At 39.6% G+C, this 18,953-nt stretch overlaps 1 protein-coding gene across 5 annotated transcripts in view; it reads right to left on the bottom strand.

Moving 5' to 3' along the window:
* Positions 1 to 18,612, bottom strand: part of NAALAD2 (N-acetylated alpha-linked acidic dipeptidase 2) — a 73,701-nt gene extending 55,089 nt beyond the window's left edge. The window contains exons 1-5 of one of the 5 annotated variants that reach the window (XM_044386517.3): positions 18,297 to 18,612; positions 15,450 to 15,585; positions 10,584 to 10,714; positions 9,754 to 9,865; positions 277 to 463 (exon numbers count right to left, since the gene is read on the bottom strand). In XM_044386517.3, the coding sequence (XP_044242452.1) occupies positions 277 to 463; positions 9,754 to 9,865; positions 10,584 to 10,714; positions 15,450 to 15,585; positions 18,297 to 18,414 (684 nt within the window). In that variant the 5' untranslated portion in view covers positions 18,415 to 18,612. Of the gene's footprint in view, positions 1 to 276; positions 464 to 9,753; positions 9,866 to 9,966; positions 10,547 to 10,583; positions 10,715 to 15,449; positions 15,586 to 18,296 lie in introns of those variants that run through there. The other 4 variants (XM_057316680.1, XM_026505360.4, XM_044386518.3 and 1 more) reach the window with 4 other exon arrangements.
* Positions 18,613 to 18,953: the final 341 nt, after the last annotated feature.

Raw genomic sequence — 18,953 nt, 5'->3', positions numbered from 1 at the left:
TATTGATTTAAAATAACATGTTCCACATCTGCCTTACCTTACTTAAAGCAAAAAGAATCCTGTTCCTAGGCTTCATTCTGGCTTTAAGACTTGGCACTGTGCCTAACACAGTAGACACTGAAATAATTAGTTTCTAACTTATCAACTTTTCTAAAAAAAAAAAAATGAGTCCCACTGCACTATTAACCAATTTCCATTTTTACTTGACCCTACATCCCAATTCGCATAAACAACTGGGGTTAAAAGATACAAAAAGTACCAACAATTCCACATCACCTCAATTCCATGTTCATCCATGATTGATATATAGTTGGCATTTGTCTCATTAGGGTAGGATAGGAGAACATCATAATGAACCAACTTGGCTGAATCCAGTCCAAATTTCTTCCACTGGGTTTGGATTTCTTTGGCAAGAAGTAAATTTTGTTCTGTTCCTGCCAGATGAGGGAGCTTTGTAAAAGAGCTACAATGAAAATAAAATACAAGTGGGGGTTAAAGACTAAATTCAGACAGTATGCCTAAGGACTATTCTAGATGCATCACTCATCCTTTAAGTATTATCATTTCTACACCAACGATAAAACAAACAAACAAACAAACAAACAGCTAGTGATACCAATTTCTAGGTAGGCCAATTTAAAAATTGTGTGTAACTACAATATTCACATTATGCTCCCCCCAGGAAAGAACATATGCCATGGTAAACACATGCAATCAGCAGGTAAGAGAAGATACCTTGGAAGAATGTCAGGCCTCTATACCAATGGTGCTCCTTCTTGCTGATCAACAGTAAGGGGGGATACTTTGGGTGGTGGTGGGGCAGTTCATAATGTTTGCAGAGACCAGTTGGACAGTCTCATGTATACTTCCACTGCTGTCTTGTTATGTTTATTCAGTTGTTTATTGATCTCATTGAAGTTCAAAGTCCGTGCATTTTTATTTTTATATTGCCTACTGCTTAGTTCCTGCCTGTTATCCAGAAATTATACAACAGGTTTGTTGAATTGAATTTGGGCAATGTTCTCTTGGTTCTGAGTATAAATGGTTGTAGCATTTAAGTGACTTCACAAAAGTAGTTTTTATATTCATTTTACATGAGGGTAAATAATTTTTAAAATATTTTCTCACCTTTCCGCACCCCACCACCTCCTCAGGTGTAAATTGGTTTTTTTAGCCAACCATGCCACAATCAAAACAAGACAGGCAGCAAAGGAAAAGTGGCATTTACTGAAAACTTACTATATGCCAGGCATGTGACCAGGCACTTTCACCTGGGTTACCTCATTGAGTCTTCACAACCTTTCTCCCCTTGTCCTCATTTTGCAAATAAGGAAACTGAAAGAATAGTTAAATAATATGTTCCTCATTTCAGTCATTAAATGCTGGGACTAAAATATGAAAGTCATAGTTGGCTGACCTTGAGAAATAGTGATAATCTGAAATCATTCACCTGATTTATTCAATTGCCTGAACTCCTTGTTGACTCCCTATACTGTGCATTTTTATAAAGTTCACATTCAAATGTGGCATATTGGGCCTTTTTTCATCTGACCCACCCTTCCATCTTTCCATTTTCATTTCCTACTACTCTCCACATAAAATCTCCACCCTATGGCATTTGGTGAATTCCTTTTCCTCCTGCAGTGAACCACCTATAGCCTTTGCACAAGGTCTTCTCTGAGACATAAATACTGTCCCATCTACCTGAGTCTCCCTGTCACCACTTCTTTATTCTCTTTTCTCACCTGCAAGCTACTCATCATCCATGGGGCCTCCTCCAGCAACTTCTGTGAAGCTTTCTCTTTCTGTATCATTAAATGAAATCTATAGATTATGTATATTTAATATCTTAGAATATTTGCTTTAAAAAAGTATTAACATAATGGAAGTTATTTTGTATGCATTAGAAAAAAGTGGGGCTTGAGATATTTAATTTCTACTTCATGTAATTATTGTTCTATTTTCTACAGTGAACAGATAACATTCTTATAATTAAGGAAAAAAATGTATTTCCTTAAATTAAGATAGAGGATTAACCATGAGCTTTTGTCATCCATCTTTTAAAGAACCCACTGAGGGACACCTGGGTGGCTCAATCCATTAAGCATTCAATTCCTGATTTGGGCTCAGGTCATGATCTCAGGGCTGTGAGACTGAGCCCCATATCAGGTTCCATGCTGGTCACTGAGCCTGCTTAGGATTCTCTCTCTCTCTCTCTCTCTTCCTGTGCCCCTCGTCCCACCCAATGTACTCACATGTGCGTGTATGTGCTCTCTCTTTAAAAAAATAAAGAACCCACTGAAATGGAATACAGAAGTGAAAGAAAAAAAAAAAGAGGAGCAGTGTGTAACATCCTTTAGTTCATTTCTAAAGTTCTCCTTCTGGTCCCAAGGTGGGTATAGTTCCAGGCATCATATATTCCCACTGTAATGCTTAGGAGAAACAAGTACAAACAAGAACATCTGTTTCCTCTTCGGTATTTCTTTTAACAGAGGAAAACTTACACTAGAAGATCACAGCTAAACTTTCCTCTCATTTCATTGGACATAATAGAGTATATACCTCTTTTGAAATGAATCATTGCCAGAGGGAAGAGTTATAATGAATGGATTATGAACCAATCAAGAAATTCCTAGGCTGGAAGGAATGTAACTCTTACTGAATACATGAAGGAGGACAAACACTCAACAGCTGAGGCAATGCCAACAAGAAAGTGGCTGGGAAGAAATCAAATTCTTCCCACTCCATTAGAACCATTAACCCAATCTGGAACTCTTCTCCCTCCTAGGCTCTTTCACTGATCATAAACCTTCTCTATCTATGATCAACAATTCTTTAATCCTCAGCCACTTCTCTGAATGCTTGCTTGACTTCCTTGCCTTAACAGGTTTCCTTAGAGGACCCTGCTCACCTGCCAGTGGTTTTATTTCCCATGCCTCCACATATCTCAGGGCTAGAAGATCTGCTAGGGTTCTTACTCTCCCTTGGTTCTTTCCAGTATTTTTCCCTTTTCTTTTTTCAAAAAGAATGACTGCTTTAAAGCTCATACCAAAAGTCACCACCTACTACACCTTCTGGGTGCTGTCAAAACTGTGGTCACTCCTCATTCATTAAAGTCTTGAGTTCCTAATTCAATGTATTTCATTCTACTTCTATTCTTGTCATTCTTGGTGTGCAATTTTTAAAAATATTTTATTTATTTGACAGAGAGAGCACACAACAGAGCACAAGCAGGGGGAGTTGCAGGCAGAGTGAGAGAGAGAAGCAGGCTCCCTACTGAGCAGGGAGCCCAATGTGGGGTTCGATCACAGGACCTGGGGGGTCATGACCTGAGCCGAAGGCAGACACTTAACCGATTGGGCCACCCAGGTGCCCCGTGTGCAATTTCTGTATTGCACTCCAAAAATACAATCATCATATAAACTATTTATACATAACTTAACACCTTATGCTATATTACACATTAAAGGAAAATAGAGATAAACAAATTTTAATGGTCAAAAACATTATTAAGTTTTGCTTCTGATACCTAATTTTCCAGGTGACTTCTTTGGGACACTTTATGATACGCTGCAGACAGAGTTCAATAGTGTTAACATTATACCTGGTCTTTAACTTACACAATTTAAAATATAAGCATTTTGTCTTAACCTGATAAGATATTCTGCCATTTTACTGTATTATAGGAAAAATAAAGACTGAGTCTCTCTTTAAATAACATGCATCTTAACTGCCTGATTATTTTCCTTTATCTCGAAACAAGCGCCTCGAAACAGACATTTTGTATTTGCTTCCTAATATCTAAAGTGCCTCAGTCATTAATCAGCTCAATTTCACAAGAACAACATAGCTGTTTTCATACCTCATTACTATAGTTTGCTCTAGTTCATCCATGGAAATTAAGATGGAACTTCATGACCTCATTAAATCACAGGATAGATGGGGAGGGAGCACACCATACTGTATGCCCTTTGTTTATTTGATTCTAGGGTTTACATGGAGTCTCAGAAGGGGTAAAGAAAATTTTAAGGAATAATGAATAAAACCTTCCTAAACTAGTGAAAGACATAAGTTTACAAAGTCAAGAATCTCAGAGAGCCATAAACAGAATAAATTTGAGGAAAACTATACCTAGACACATAGTAAAACTGCTCAAAATTAAAGATAAGATGACATGTTCTGTAACTTAAAGGACTGTAAACTTCTCATCAGATGCCAATACTAGACAGAAGACAATGAAAAAACACAAACAAATTCATCTTAGCAGTCTATATCCAGGAAAAGCATGCTTCAAGAATTATGATAAAGTAGGATTTTACAGATAAACTAAGAGTGTTTGTCATGACCAGACCCCACATTACAGGAAATGCTTAAGAAAGTTATTCAGACTAAATAGAAATACCATGGCATATCCCACATTTTCAGAAACAAATGAAGATCATTGGAAATAAGATATAAAACACTATTTTAACTCTTAATTAGCTTTCAATACATATGTGTTCAAAGAAAAATTGTTTCGTGAGGTTTATATTGCATTAAATAAATGATATTTTGACAGCTCTAATATAAAGGATGATAGAGGAGAGGGTAATGGCAATATAGAAATATGAACTTTTTACAACTTAACATACAATACAGAAAATAAGAATTGAGTGAAGAGTTGTAAGTTAGACGTATGGTGCAATCACTAGCACCATCTGCTAAAAAAACAAAAAAACAAAAAACAAAAAAACAATGGAAGGACGTATAGCCAAAAGATAAACTGAAATAAAATTTTAAATAAAATTTTACCCAAAAAGGGGCAGAAAATGAGAAGGAATGAACAAAAATGAACAGAGTAAACAGAAAATAGTAAATTAGTAGACCTAAGTTTAAACATATCAATGGTTACTTTATTTGTTAATGGACTAAATATTCAAATCAAAGGCACAGATTGCCAGAAAGAATACAATAGCAAATTGCTATTATCCACCACCTACAGTGGATACACTTTAAGATCACCAAAATGTACTGAGTACCAAGTGGCAATTAAATGCTCTCTATTGAAGGTACATTTTAATTCTAAAGAAAATGACAGATTAAAAGTAGATGGAAGAAGACATACCATGTAAATGTTAAGTGTAAGGAGGCTGATGTGGCAATATTTATACCAAATAAAATAGACTTAAAGATAGCAATTATCAAAGACAAAGAAGGACATTCCATAAAGATAAAAGGGTAGTTGTGTCTTAAAGACATAACAACATTAAGGTGTAGATGCCTAATCAATGGTCTTCATAATATATAAAGCAAAACCTTGCATATTTAATGGGAAAAATATACATTTTCACATTCCTGAAGATTGTGACTCCCTTCTTGATATAAGTTTATCCCCAGGGTCCAAAATCAGCAAAGGAATCACTAGATTCTTAACCAGATAAAGGAAAGAAAGTCATGATCATAGAAACTGATGCAGAAAAATGACCTCTTGACAATATCACTATCCATCCATGATTTAAAAGCAAAACAAAACAAAAACTCCTAGCAATCTTGAAATAGAGGGGAGTTTCCTTAACTTGATCAGGAGCATCCACAACGAATCTATACTTTTTTTTTTTTTTTTTTGAGAGAGAGAGAATGCAAGTGAGGAGAGGGGCAAAGGGAGGGAGTGAAGGATGGAGGGAGAGAGAATCCGAAGCAGACTCCCTGCCTAGCACAGGGCCTGACGTGGGGCTCAATCCCAGGACCCTGAGATCATGACCTGAGCTGAAATCAAGAGTCAGATGCTCAACCGACTGAGCCACCCAGGTGTCCCTACAACAAATGTATAGACAGTATCATACTTAACTATGAAATTCTGAATGCTTACCCCCTAAGGTTAGAAACAACAATAAAAAAAAGATGTTCACTCTCACTCTTATTCAACATACTACTGGAATTTCAGTCAGCACAATAAAGACGAAACAAACAAAAACCAAACAATAAAATCCAAGTGTAAAACACATAAAGTTTGGAAAGGTAGAAATAAAAGTGTCCCTATTTGAAGATGGCATGATTGTCTACACAGAAAACCCCAATGAATCTACAAAAAACTCCTAAAGACATGAGTTTAGACAGGCCACAGGATGCATACAAAAATCAACAGTATTTCCGTATAGTAACAACAAACATGTGGAAACTGAAATTAAACACAGTACGACTTATAATTGCTCCAAAGAAAATGAAACACTTGGATATAAATCAAATAGTACATATCCAGGATCTGCATCCTGAAAATTACAAAATGTTATAAAAGCAAACAAAGAAGGCCTAAATAATTGAAGAGACTATGTTTATGGATTAGAAGACTGGACATAGGAAAACTGTCAAGTACCCCAAATTGTTTTAAAAGATTAGTGCAATTACTATCACAATCCCAGCAAGGTTTTTGTAGACATTAAGTATGTTTATTCTGTATTTTATATGAAAAGGAAAAGGGTATGGAATAGCTAAAACAATTGCTTAGAAAAATAAGATGGGAGGAATAATTCTACACATTGCTGAGGCTTACGATATAGCATCAATAATCAAGACCATGTGGTACCGGCAGAGAGCAGACACAGAGATTAATACAGCAGAACAGAGAACCCAGCAACAGACTCACACACATATAGCCCAACTGACTTTTGACAAATGTGTAAAGCAATTAAATGAAAGACTAGCCTTTCAACAAACGGTGCTGGAGCAACTGGACATCCAGAGGCCAAAGAATGCACCCCGGCCAAACGTTTTATCTTACGCAAAAATTAAATGAATCACAAAATTAATGTAAAATGTAAGGTATAAAATTTCAGAGCAGAGAGGAGAGGGGAAAAGAGATCTAGTCTAAGAGTTCTTAGGTATGAACCCAAATGCACGATCCATAAAAGGAAAAAGCAATAAAATTGGACCTCATTAAAATGTAAAGCTTCTAACCTACAAACAACTCTGTTAAGACATGAAGAGACAAATAGCAGAGAGGGAAAAATACTTGAGTACCACAAAGCCGACAAAAGACTTATCTACAAAATATAAAGTTCTCTCAAAGCTCAACAGCAAAAAAAACAAACGAAACTATCCAAATAGAAAATAGGTCAAAGACATGAACAGACATTTCACTGAAGAGACAAATTGTATATATATATATATATATATATATATATTTATATATATATATACACAAATGATGTATATATAATAAGCACATAAAAAGATGTTCAATATCATTAACCAATAGGGGACTGCAGTTTAAAACCACAATGAGGTATCACCATGCACCTGTCAGAATGGGTAAAATTAAAAACAATGATAATGTCAACGGAAAACAAAATCATACAGCTGTACTAGAAAGCAGTTAGGCAAAGTCTTCTCAAACTAAAAATGTATTTACCATACAACTTAGCAATTTTTACCCTTGGGCATTTATGTCAGAGAAATGGGAACCTTGATCGTGTAAAATCTGTATGCAAATGTAAATAGCAACCTTAATCATAATATCCAAAAACTGATCGTAAATGCCCCTCCATGGGTAAAAGTTAAACTATACTACCTCCCTATGACAAATGAAAAAAGAGACTGAGAGACTCCGTATTTGAAAGATGTCACTTCTCTTCCAAATTCATCTGTAGAGTTGATGCAACTTTAATAAAAGTTCCAGCAGGTTTTTTGTAGGAATTCAGAAGGTGATTCTAAAATTAACTTGGAAATGCAAATGGCGTAAAGTAGTCAAAGCAATTTTTAAGAAAAAAAATGTATAGGATTAACTCTACCTGATTTTCAGACTTCTTACTAAGCTACACTAACTATCCGCGTGTAGTGTTAGGTCTGCAGATCAATAAAAGAAAATGTAAAAATCCAAAACCAGGCCACACATATATGGTCAAGTAATTTTGGACAAAGACGCCAGGGCAATTCAATGTGGAAATAAGTATTTTTTCAACAAATGTTGCAGGGATAATTGAATATTTGGATTTAAAAAATCATCAACTCTAACATTATAACATACACAAAAATTAACTTGAAGTGGACCATTGATCTAAATATACAAGCGACAGTTACAAAACTTCTAGAAGAAAACCTAGAAGAAAATCTTCATATTTCTAATAGGCAAAGTTAGATGGAACACAGAATATGAAACAGAAAACCAAAAACTGGTCAACAGGACTTTACCAAAATTAAAAATTTCTGCCTTTCAAAAACTCCACTAACAAAAAAAGGCCAGCCATAGAACAGAAGCAAATATTCACAAGACACGTCTGGCAAAGGAACTGTACCCAGAATACATAAGGAACTCCTACCACTCAGTAAGAAAACAAAACAATTTAAAATAGGAAAATAGGTTAACAGAGGCTTTATGAAAGAAAATACGCAAATGTCCAATACACATAGGAGATGATGCTTAACATCACTTGTTATAAGGAAGATGCAAATTGAAACCACAATAAGATAGCACTACACACAATACCCATTGGCATGATGAAAATTACAGCAACAGTCAAAACTGTTGACCACAATGTACAACAGCAGGTGCACTCACGCATAATGGGTAGGAATGTAAACACGTTACCACTTTTGAAATCTGTTGGACATCTTCTTAAAAAGTTAAACATATGCTTATCATCCAATAGAGCCATTCCAAGGGAAATGAAAATATATGTTCACACAAAAACTTGTAAACACATGTTCATAGCAGCTTTGTTCATAATAAACAAAAACTAGAAACAACCCAAGCATCCAACAGCTGCACATTACAAGATATCCATACAATGGAATACTACGCAGAAATAAAAAGCAATAAACTGATATGTGCAACAACCTGGGTGAATTCCAAAATTACTAAGCTGATTGAAAGAAGACAGACACAAGAGTGCATACTGTGTGATTCCGTTTATATAACATTCTCGAAAATGCAAAGGAACTCATAGTGACATAAACCTGAGTGGTCACTGCACAGGGCTAAAGGTGAAGATAGGAAATAAAACTGCAAAGGGCAGGACATAAAATTTCTGCATCTTGACTGAGGAAGTGGTTTATTGAGTTTATTATACATCCGTCAATACTGTCAAATCTTAGGCTTTATATGATGCAGTTCACTGTATGTAAATTATACTTCAATAAAGCTGGTTGGGTTTTTTGTTGTTTTTGTTTATTTTAATGACACTCCTTTGAGAGAGTCTGAATATAGAACATATATCATGGTGACTGCCTCCAAGGAGTTCATTATCATTTCCCTGAATGTCATGCCTTTTCACACTTAGAGGCTGGTGGATTTGCACTGATCCTTTCGCTCTTATTTTGTCTAGTTTGTATTACTTATAGTTGCAATGTGGGACAAAAGTTTAATTTGTGGCAGACAGTCTGAAACTTTAATCTCCCCTCCTTTAAATCTGAGTTTACAACCATCTAAGTCTTCCTGACAGAATGTGACCTTCAAATAAAATTGCTGATTAAACCCAGGCATAAGGAAGAAATAACATTCAGCTGCAGTCTGAAGTTACATGAAGTTGAAACATCTCTTAATAAAGCAACCAGATACTTTTTCTGTCGATTAAGTTAGAGAAGAAAGAGCCATTCCTGCAACATTCAAATACATTTTACCCTGAGTGGTTTAAAGGGACATTTTAAATTACCATAAATTAACGTGAGATCATGTAATTTCACACAAAGATTACCCACATGAATATAACCAGTTGTAATATACTTCTCACTCTGCAATATTTCCAACATTTTTAAGACCAAACATCAAAACAAACTTACCGAAGAAATGATTTAATATTTTCAGCTTTCATCTCAGATACGAGTTTCCACCGCATACTTTGATGATAGGGCGGTGAAGGGGTCGTTTCTTTCAAAGGTTTAATAAACCAGCCTAGGGGGAGAGAATACATGCATCTATACTGACCATATACGTATATAATTGCTTTTGACTTTTACAAAAATTAGAAGCCAAAAAAAAAAAATAGTCCTTACTTCAGAAATAGCTCAAGGTGAGCTTTACAAAAATGTTCATATTAAATGCAGAAATCCTTCAAATTCTGCTATGCAGTGTAATTTTTAGTTGGTTAAAACTAGTTTAACGAGATTTTTTTTTTTTTTCATTTTCCTACATGTTACCCATCAAGGCACGGGCCTCTATCTTCCTTGTTCTCCTTGGGGTGATCTAGTTCGTAGCACAGCGCCTGACACACAAGGCACATTCCACAAATATTTGTTTAGTAAATGATGAAGGAAGGGCAGTTTTTTGCGATGCTGTCCATATTACAGTTGCTAGTTCTGACTCATTAATAGTGCTTTTAAATGAAACCACCTTTTTCATCCCCGTGGAGAGTGACAGCTCTGACCTAACAGCGCTTGACAAGTATCCTGAGCTCACTGAAACTTTAATAAATTTGAATTTCAGTCACACTTCATTAAGAAGGTCAAAATGCATTCCATTCGGCTGCCAGTCGGGCTGAAATCCGCTGCGTTGGCCACACGCGGGGAGCTCGGGGAGCCCAGCTGCACAGCCTCCAGGCTTCCTCTCGCTCCTCCCCAGGCTGCAGGGACAAGCACCAGCCCTGCACTGGGGAGAAGCGGTTCATACTTACCCACCATAAATCCTGCCAGGAAAGATGCCAGCGCTGCAGCCAAGTACATCCAAAGGTAGAGACGGCCCCGGGATGTCGCCATGGCTCCCTGGGGACAGAGTTTGGGGCTCCGGAAAGAGCCAGCCTCTAGCCTGCAGACCAAGAGAGCAGAGAGAGCACGCCAGGGGAGGCGGTGTCTGCCCACCCACAGGATTTCAGCAAAGCCTGGCTGCCGGCCCCCACCCTCCAAACCCGCAGCAAACAACTCCTGCCCTGTCTGGTCCTCAGGGGGCCTTAAGGGGAAAGAGGAAGTCAGGCAGGGGGAGGAGACAGAGCCTTCCTGTTGACCGGCAACTTCCATTCTGCAGTAACCAGGACGGTCTGCTGTAGGGAATGGCGACGGGGTGGCTAAGGAAAAATGGCCCTAATGGTTTCCTAAAGAACTCAACTGTTACCCTTAAAAATAAAACTATGTTGTTTTACAAAAAAATGGGTCAAAATAACAGAAAATTCCAAACATGCACGCTACAGCAAAACCACAGGCGAGGGTGAGAACAAAGAGCAGGGTTGGTCTTTCACAGCAGAAAGCTGGGGGTATTTGGTAGGGCTGTTGTAAACAAAAAGTCCACTGGAGTAAACTAGGAGTTTAAAGAATAGCGGCCTTTCATTGACCGAGTTATGACAGTGTCTCATTGGCGGAGCTGTTGCTGAGGGAGGAGAAAACCTTTCTTCCTCCTGCTGGGGAATAAAGTGGTATCTACTTCCAAGGTCCATCTCTTCCTGATGGCATCTGCAATTGGTGGTGAGTGGTAGGATGGGAGAGCTTCCTTCTTCTGGCCTCCCCACTCCATTTTACTGAAGTTTACCTGTATTAATATTTACATTTCCTCCCTTTGATCAAAATCTTTCCTCAAAAGCACCACTGATCTGCCCCGACACAGCCCGCGGAGCCGCGGCGTTGATCTGGGAGGACAAGGCATACAGATGAGCTTGCAAAAGAGAGGGTGGGTGCAGGGGACGACCGCCAGGTGCGCCACCGCCAAGACTGCGATCTCCCCAAACAGCTGCAACCTCGCGTGTTTATTGGCGATAAACAATCAAAGACAATCAAGGGGATGATCTGTAGTACAGCCTAGTGAATAGTAGTACTTCAGGGGAAAGGTCACGGATTAGATGATGTCACGTTCAGCAAGTGAGGCTTATTCTTAAACATGTTTCTATGGACTCCCCCTCCCCACCCCCGGGCTATTGTCAAGAGTAATCAAGTTTCGGTTGGGGCAGCCTTCTGGCTGCTCATTATCTGAGCGCAGCATTCCACCCTGAGTGAGCCGGGTGTTCCCAACTGTTGTGCTCTGACCTTTACGCAAAAACCTGCAAGGTCACAAACATGTTTTCCTATTATACCCTTAGCATAAGCTCTCGGCCAGGGGCTGCTGCACTGATCAAGACTCAGGTTTTCCATACTTCATGGTTTTGTCCCTTGTGTCCAGGAAGGACCTTTCATAGTTGTCATGTCCCAGGTTCCACTTCAGGCCACATTATGGTAACAGGGAACAGTTTAGAGAGAGGAATCCCAGGAACTTTCCAGCTCAAGTCCATATCTTCTCAAGGTCATAAGCACTGGAAATCATCTCCAGGTACTGAGCCACCAGCATCACCTTTCTGAGTACATTGTTTTTACAAAAGTTTGACAGGGAACAAAATACAACACCTGAAAATAATTATACAAAGCAAAAGCAGTAACATGACAGTTTCAAATTGTAGAATAGAGGTCAACTGGGACCCTAGGTCAGAAAGCAGCCAATGAACATGTTTATTGGCACTATTCCAACTTAGGGGAAAAAGGCTCTTCTTATGAAAGGAAACCTGCAGTCATGTATGTTTCCTGAAGTCTTCGCTTAAAGCAACCATGGAAGCCCACGAGTGGGAACCGCAAGAGCACACGGAAAGAGTCACCGGAGTGCGTGTCGGAAGGTGCGGTGCAGGTATAAACATGAAGCAGTAGCTGATGAACTTGCTGCAAAACAGCAACACTTCAAAGAGGTTTGACATGGCATGATCTCAAGAGAACTGTGTCGAAGCAAATGTGTTATCAATAATATTGATGTAAAGATTGTAAATTCAGAAACCACGAATTTAGGTAAGACTCAGCAATCAGACTGTAGTTCAGATGAAAGAATTTGTGAATTCTGACCTTCTCACCCTTCAGAGAAAGCTCACAGGATCATGAGAAGGCTGTTTCTAAAAGGCCATAGTCAAAAGAAGACATTTCCCCCTTTTGCAATAGCTTGGCAAATACAGAGTATTTTCTTTCATAAAAGAGAAAGCAGCAGCGAACGGTGAGAAAAAGGGACATAGGCCTGGTCCGGACATCGTGGGAAAGCTGTCTCATTAGTTGTCATCTGCTTCAATTCCAGGAAATCTTCACTTTCAGGTCACCAGATGGTGTGCAGGGCCCAGTCAGGGTTTGTAGCTTTCTTTAGATGTGTCACGTGAACCCAAGAATATTCCCTGGAGTTTGGTGGCCCCAGAGTTGGTTAGCAGTTCCTGATAAGGGTCTTTCCCGTGAGGTTGGTAAGAGTCTCACTGGAAGTGTCTATTCCAATAGATGAAATCTGTAGGTTGCAGAGTACTTGAGGTCTACCTCCCATCTATTTGAGTACATGGTGAAAAGATTGCTCTACCAGAACACGGTTGTTTCCAGTAGAAACAACTAGGCCTTTACAATGTTAAAGCAGATCCTGTTCTATCAACTCTGAGTCAGAGGAGGCAGGGGCCAAGTGCTTACGACATCCTGTGATCGTCTCAAAGGGCAAAGGTCTAGGAATCCCCAAGGGGGTGGATCTGAAATTTGGAAGACCAACAGCAATGCTTTCAGCCAAGGTATTTGGAGGGTCTGTACAAATTTTGTCAATTAGTGCTGTTAGTGCAACTGACTAACCCTGAGGATTGAAGATGGTATGCACAAGCAGAGTTGTAAAACTGGCCAAACAGCACAGACCTGTTGAAGCACCTTACTGGTAAAATGAGCTCTCCAGTCACTATGAAGTTCAGGAGGGGTTCCCCAGGGAGGGATAATCTTTTCTATTTTTTTTTTTTTTAAGAGATTTTATTTGAGAGAGACAGAGAGAGCATAAGCGGGGGGAGGGGGGCAGAGGGAGAAGCAGACTCCCTGCTGAGTAGGGAGCCCAATGTGGGGCTCCATCCAGGACCTTGGGATCATGACCTGAGCTGAAGGCAGATGCTTAACTGACTGAGCCACCCAGGCACCCCAGGGATAATCTTTTCTAACAGAATGTAAGCCACAGAATAAGCATTGGTCTGTCTACAAGGAAAAAGCTTTGGTCCAGTGAGAAAACAAACCATAATAATTAAAACATTTATATCCATGAGACAGGAAGCTGTATGAAGTCCACGTGTGTGAACAGGATTTTTTGGATTATACATTGGACAGGTGGGACAAGCAAGGTAGGCACTTTTGCAGCCTTAATATTTCCCCATAAACATTCCCAAACACTATTATTTTGTCAGTACGCCAACGGTTTAATGCATGTAAAATGGTAAGTAGCAGGAATTCTAGGACTTCTAGCAAGGCAGGATTGCTGGGTCTAAACCAGGGTTATCTGTTTGGTGTTTTAATAAAACCAATAATTATTCAATTTCTAATATTTTTCTCTCTCCAGGGCTAATTATTGGATATCTTTTGTCATTTTTTCCGATTCATCATTTGAGAGACAACCATAACAGGTTTGGGTCTTGGTTTCCTTGAGAATGGCGTTTTGTTGGAACTATCAGTAAGGTGGTTTCCTTTGGACTCTAGGAATTGAGTCTGGAAGGCCCAGGTAGCTTAGTAATAGCCAGAGCTGCCTGCGAAACTATGGCATTTAATACATTTGGGACATTGGAGCCATTTTTTAATTTTATTCCCATTGTAGGTAAAGAAACTTCATTATTTCCATAGCACTTCTAAAGGCCTGAGCTACTCCAAAGGCATACCGACTTACTGGTATAAATGTTTGTGGCTCTACCCTTGGCTAAGGTGCAATCCCAAGTAAGGCATGTAACTAAACCTGCTAGACCAAGACAGCCACAGGCGAAGGTATGGACTCAGTGACTTCCAAAGGAGTGGCGATCGCATACCCAACACAATGTTTACCATTTTCATCCTTCAAGTAGGAACCATTATTAAACCATGAAAAATCTGCATTGGTTAGAGGAGTTTCCTATAAATTGTCACAGGAAGTCAAAAAGTTATCTGTCAGCATTAAGCAGTCATGAGGGATTTCATCCATCAAGGACAGGATAATAGCAGGGCTAAAGTCACTACAGGGAAAAGAGTTGTGTGAGGAGCAGTTAGAGGGCGATGGCCTAGGAGGCAAGGCAACTGACTTTAGTGTTGAGTGTAATGAGAATGGGGGAGGGGCGCTTCTGCTACATGGGACACAGGACGGTTCAAGAAGGTCCTGTGATTATTTCTCCAGAATGGCCTTAACCAAAAGGGCAGTGACAGGAATGACTTTAAGGCAAGGGGGTTATCCCCATGCTACAGGGTCCAACTGTTGGTTATAATGCCCTATATGTTCCCCTATTTTTGGGTGAGTACTCCAAGGGCATTCCCTTCCCCTTCACATACAATGAGGAAAAAGGGTAGTTGATAATTAGGAAGTCTGAGGACAGGGAGTTTTATTAGGCTTTTCTTTAAGGTCCCAAAAGCTATGTCATCATGATCTTTCCAAATAGGGTCATTTTTAAATAAAACATATGGAAGTTGAAGCTTAAGAGGGAAGTTTGGAATCCAATTTCAACAGTAGACAGCGAGTCCAAGAAAACGTCATAAACAGCACTTAGTTTTAGGTTTGGGGAAGTTCAGGATGCCATGAAGCCTACCTGCATCCAAATGTAGTCCTTGTTGTGAGATCAGATACTCTAAGTATTGAACCCGAGTTTGAGCAAACTGTGTTTTTTCTTTTGAGTCTTTCTGCCCCTTTAAGGCCAGAAGTTTTAACAGGTGGTTGCTGTCTTCCTGTGAAGAGGTTTGAGAAGGGGAGCAGAGAGGCAAATCATCATTATAACGAATAGCTTTTGAGTTTTGTGAAAAGCCTGGGTGTAACCCTGGGGCATTATTGTCCGGGTGTATTTCCATTCTTCCCAAGTGAAAGCAAAAAGATATTGGCTATCCTTCTTCACAGGAATACTACAAAATGCACTATAATTATAGTGAAAAATTTGCTTTCTGTGGGAATGAGTGTCAGTAGGGTATGGGGGTTAGGAATAACAGGGTGCCAAGGGGTAACAATGTTATTTATTGTTCAGAGGTCCTGGACAAACCTCCATCCTGTGCCATTAGGTTCTCTCACAGGTAAGATAGGGATATTACAGGGACTAGCGCAGGGGATAATGAGGCCCTGAGCCTTGCAATCTTATATTATGGGACTGATGCCTTAGAGGGCTCCTTTACATGTAGGTTAATTTATTAAAATTGATACGTAAAGCTTTATTAATTCTGAGGAGAAGTTCTGATGTATCTATTTGAATCTTGATGGGAAATGCACTGTGGATTCTGCCAATATAATTTGAAGAGTTTGCCCATAGAGGATGGTAGCACAAAAGATCACTGTCTCCAGACTCAGCTATAGTGATACCAGAAACAGAGCAAATAAGAGCTATCCAAGAGTGATTTAATTTCCCTGCTTGGCTATTTAGATTATTACTGTCAAATTCCAGAATTATTTCCTCCTTGTGGGGGAAAAATTCCAGTATGATTATTTTCTAAGAAATCTTGGCCCAATAAATGAATAAGGGGTTGGACTAAGGAGAAGAGTGTGTATCTCACAAAGGGCCTAGACAAAAGGAGAGACGGACAGACAGACAGACAGGAACCTGCTGAGGTTTATTAAAGACAGTTTTAGTACTGAGACGGGCTGCTTTAGAGCTGAGGTTTATTAAACAGTTTTAGTACTGAGACAGGCTGCTTTAGAGCTGTGGGGTTAGCACTGAGGGGGTCACTCCAGTGTCAATAAGGACAAAGACAGAGATTCATCCCCAAACTGAAGAGTGGTTTTTCCAAGCAGATTAAGAGGGAGGATTGGGAAGAGCCCCTTGTAGTTCCTCTGAGCACCATTATTAGGAATTAGGAAGACACTGGAAAGGCTGGCTAGGGGGCTAATGGCACCTGGAATGCTTCAATTTCTAACAGTTATTTTTTCCAATGTCCTGGGCCTTTGCCATAATGGCAGAAACTAGGATTTTTGGTTCTGTAGAGAAGCCTTCATTTTCCAGAACTGAAAATTGAGAATTGTGGTCATCTTTCTTATAGGTGACTTATCTGGGATATGAGTAAGCTAGTTTGCCAAATTGACTAAATCTGGAGTGGACATAGTTTCCCATTCCATCATAGTCCTTTTAACTCAAAGAGAAACAGCCTCTTTCAGTCCATTAATAAACAGAATTAAATGCTACCCAGGTGAATTCAACATCTAAACAAACACCAGAATCTCCTTTAAAGACAATTTGCGGTTGACTGTAACAGGAACAGTTTCACCAGGCTTTTGTGTACAAACATGAATTCTGTTCCAATTGACAGGCTTAGGAAAAGCTACTCTAATTGCTTGGTGGACATTTCCAGTGAGTGTTCAAGCCTTTTGGCAAAAATGAGGGTTTATTTCTCCAAATCCCTTTCAGGATGTTCCCATTGAGCTAATTTTATCCAGTATTTGACCTGGCCCTCACCAACAGGCATGTGGATGGGCATAAATCCGAGAAGCCAGGCCATGCATTTGAATAACTATGCTAAATCCTTCAGCAAACCTAACGGGGTCCTCCATCAGTTTAGGAAACCATGGCTCAAAATTCACCCTTAGTCCAGAGAACGAAAGACATTTGAGGTTTATTTAGATCCTTAGAAGACTTAAATTTATAGGGTAGATTTTAATACATTCAGGAGAGGAAGTACTGGTAAGAGATTCAGAGGAAAAATGAAGTTCAACCAAAGGATTAGGACGGGGAGGGGGCATATCCAGGAGGAAAGGCCGGCACAAAGGAACAGAGGAGAACAGCACTGGAGAAAGGGCCTGTGCGCAAGGTAGAGGCCACTGTCTGGAGACAAAGGAGGGGGAGGGGGAAAAAAGTCCTCAGAAGGCTTTTCGATTCATTGTTTGCCCCAGTTAATTTAGATATTTCAAAAGAAGCAAATTTAGAATCCTAAAAACACTTGGAAGCCTCAAGGTACCAATTAAAGAGACATCCCATTCCGGTTTTTTTTTGTTCTGTATTGTTTTGTTTGGCTGGGGCTTTCTGAGTTAATCAGAAGTTCCTTATAATGACCATTAAAGTTCTAAATAACTTGTGATTAAGTTGGCCCATTTAATTAGAAATGCACATGAGGAGGGACTTCTGTTTTTAAACATAAAACCCTTGTGTGGGGGGGTGTCAGAAGGAAGGACCCCCTCAAAGCATTTTGATGACTAAGATCCCATTTTTAGAGGTGTTCTCTAGAGCGAAGAAGATAAAAGTCCTGAACAGCACAGTGCCAATAGGAACATCCGGGTTCTAAAAAGGAGGCTCTCCAAAGGCCAGCACAATTCCAACAGTCACATTCTGGTTCCAAAGAGTCAGACCAAAAGCTGAACAAGTACTCTCAGAAAGGGCGAGGCCTTACAATAGATCGCAAATAAAGCCTGTAGAGATGGACACAAACACAAAGAGAGCAGTGATCAAACCCAGGAGAAAACTTACCCTCAAACTCCAGGGTCTGCAAGAAAGCAGTGAGCTCAATTGGCTCTTTGGGGTCTGGCACCTGTTTGCTCACCAGTCTTGGAGTTGTTGGGGGGGAAGAGTCTTCTCGGGATCCCATATCTCCCCACCAAGTAATATTAACCTTAAAAACTAAGCTGTCGGTTATTTCGCTAGCAAAAATGGGTTGATTCGGGAATTGCAGAGAATTCCAATTCAGGACATATAAGCTACCAGAAAACAAAGGAGAAGAATGTTCTTTTATGGGGGCGGGCAAAGGCGTAGGGAGCCCAATTGCTGTTACAAACAAAAAGTCTGTTGGAGTAAACTGGGAGTTTGAAGTCCAGTGGCTTTTCATTGGCTGACTGTGACAGTATCTCATTGGCTGGGCTATTGGGACGGGTTGTGAACTTTTTCATTCTCGCTGGGATTGTAAATTAGTAGGGCTAGCAAAGTACAGCTGTTCCTGTTTAAGGTCTGCAATTGGTGATGACTGATACAGTGTGAGAGCTCCCCCTGCTGTCCTCCCCACTCTACTTTAGGGAGCTTTCCCTTCATTAATTTTCACACTATTTAATTGTCTCTTTGCCACCCCCATCCCAGTAATTGCCGAATTTCAGCAGCAACGTGCATTTAAGTATTGATTCTTCTGCCCCGCTG

This window comes from Ursus arctos, unplaced genomic scaffold, assembly GCF_023065955.2.
Source record: "Ursus arctos isolate Adak ecotype North America unplaced genomic scaffold, UrsArc2.0 scaffold_22, whole genome shotgun sequence".
NCBI classification, from domain to species: domain Eukaryota; kingdom Metazoa; phylum Chordata; class Mammalia; order Carnivora; family Ursidae; genus Ursus; species Ursus arctos.
Note: the sequence above shows the minus strand (reverse complement) of the source record. Positions and strands in the feature narration are given on the sequence as shown.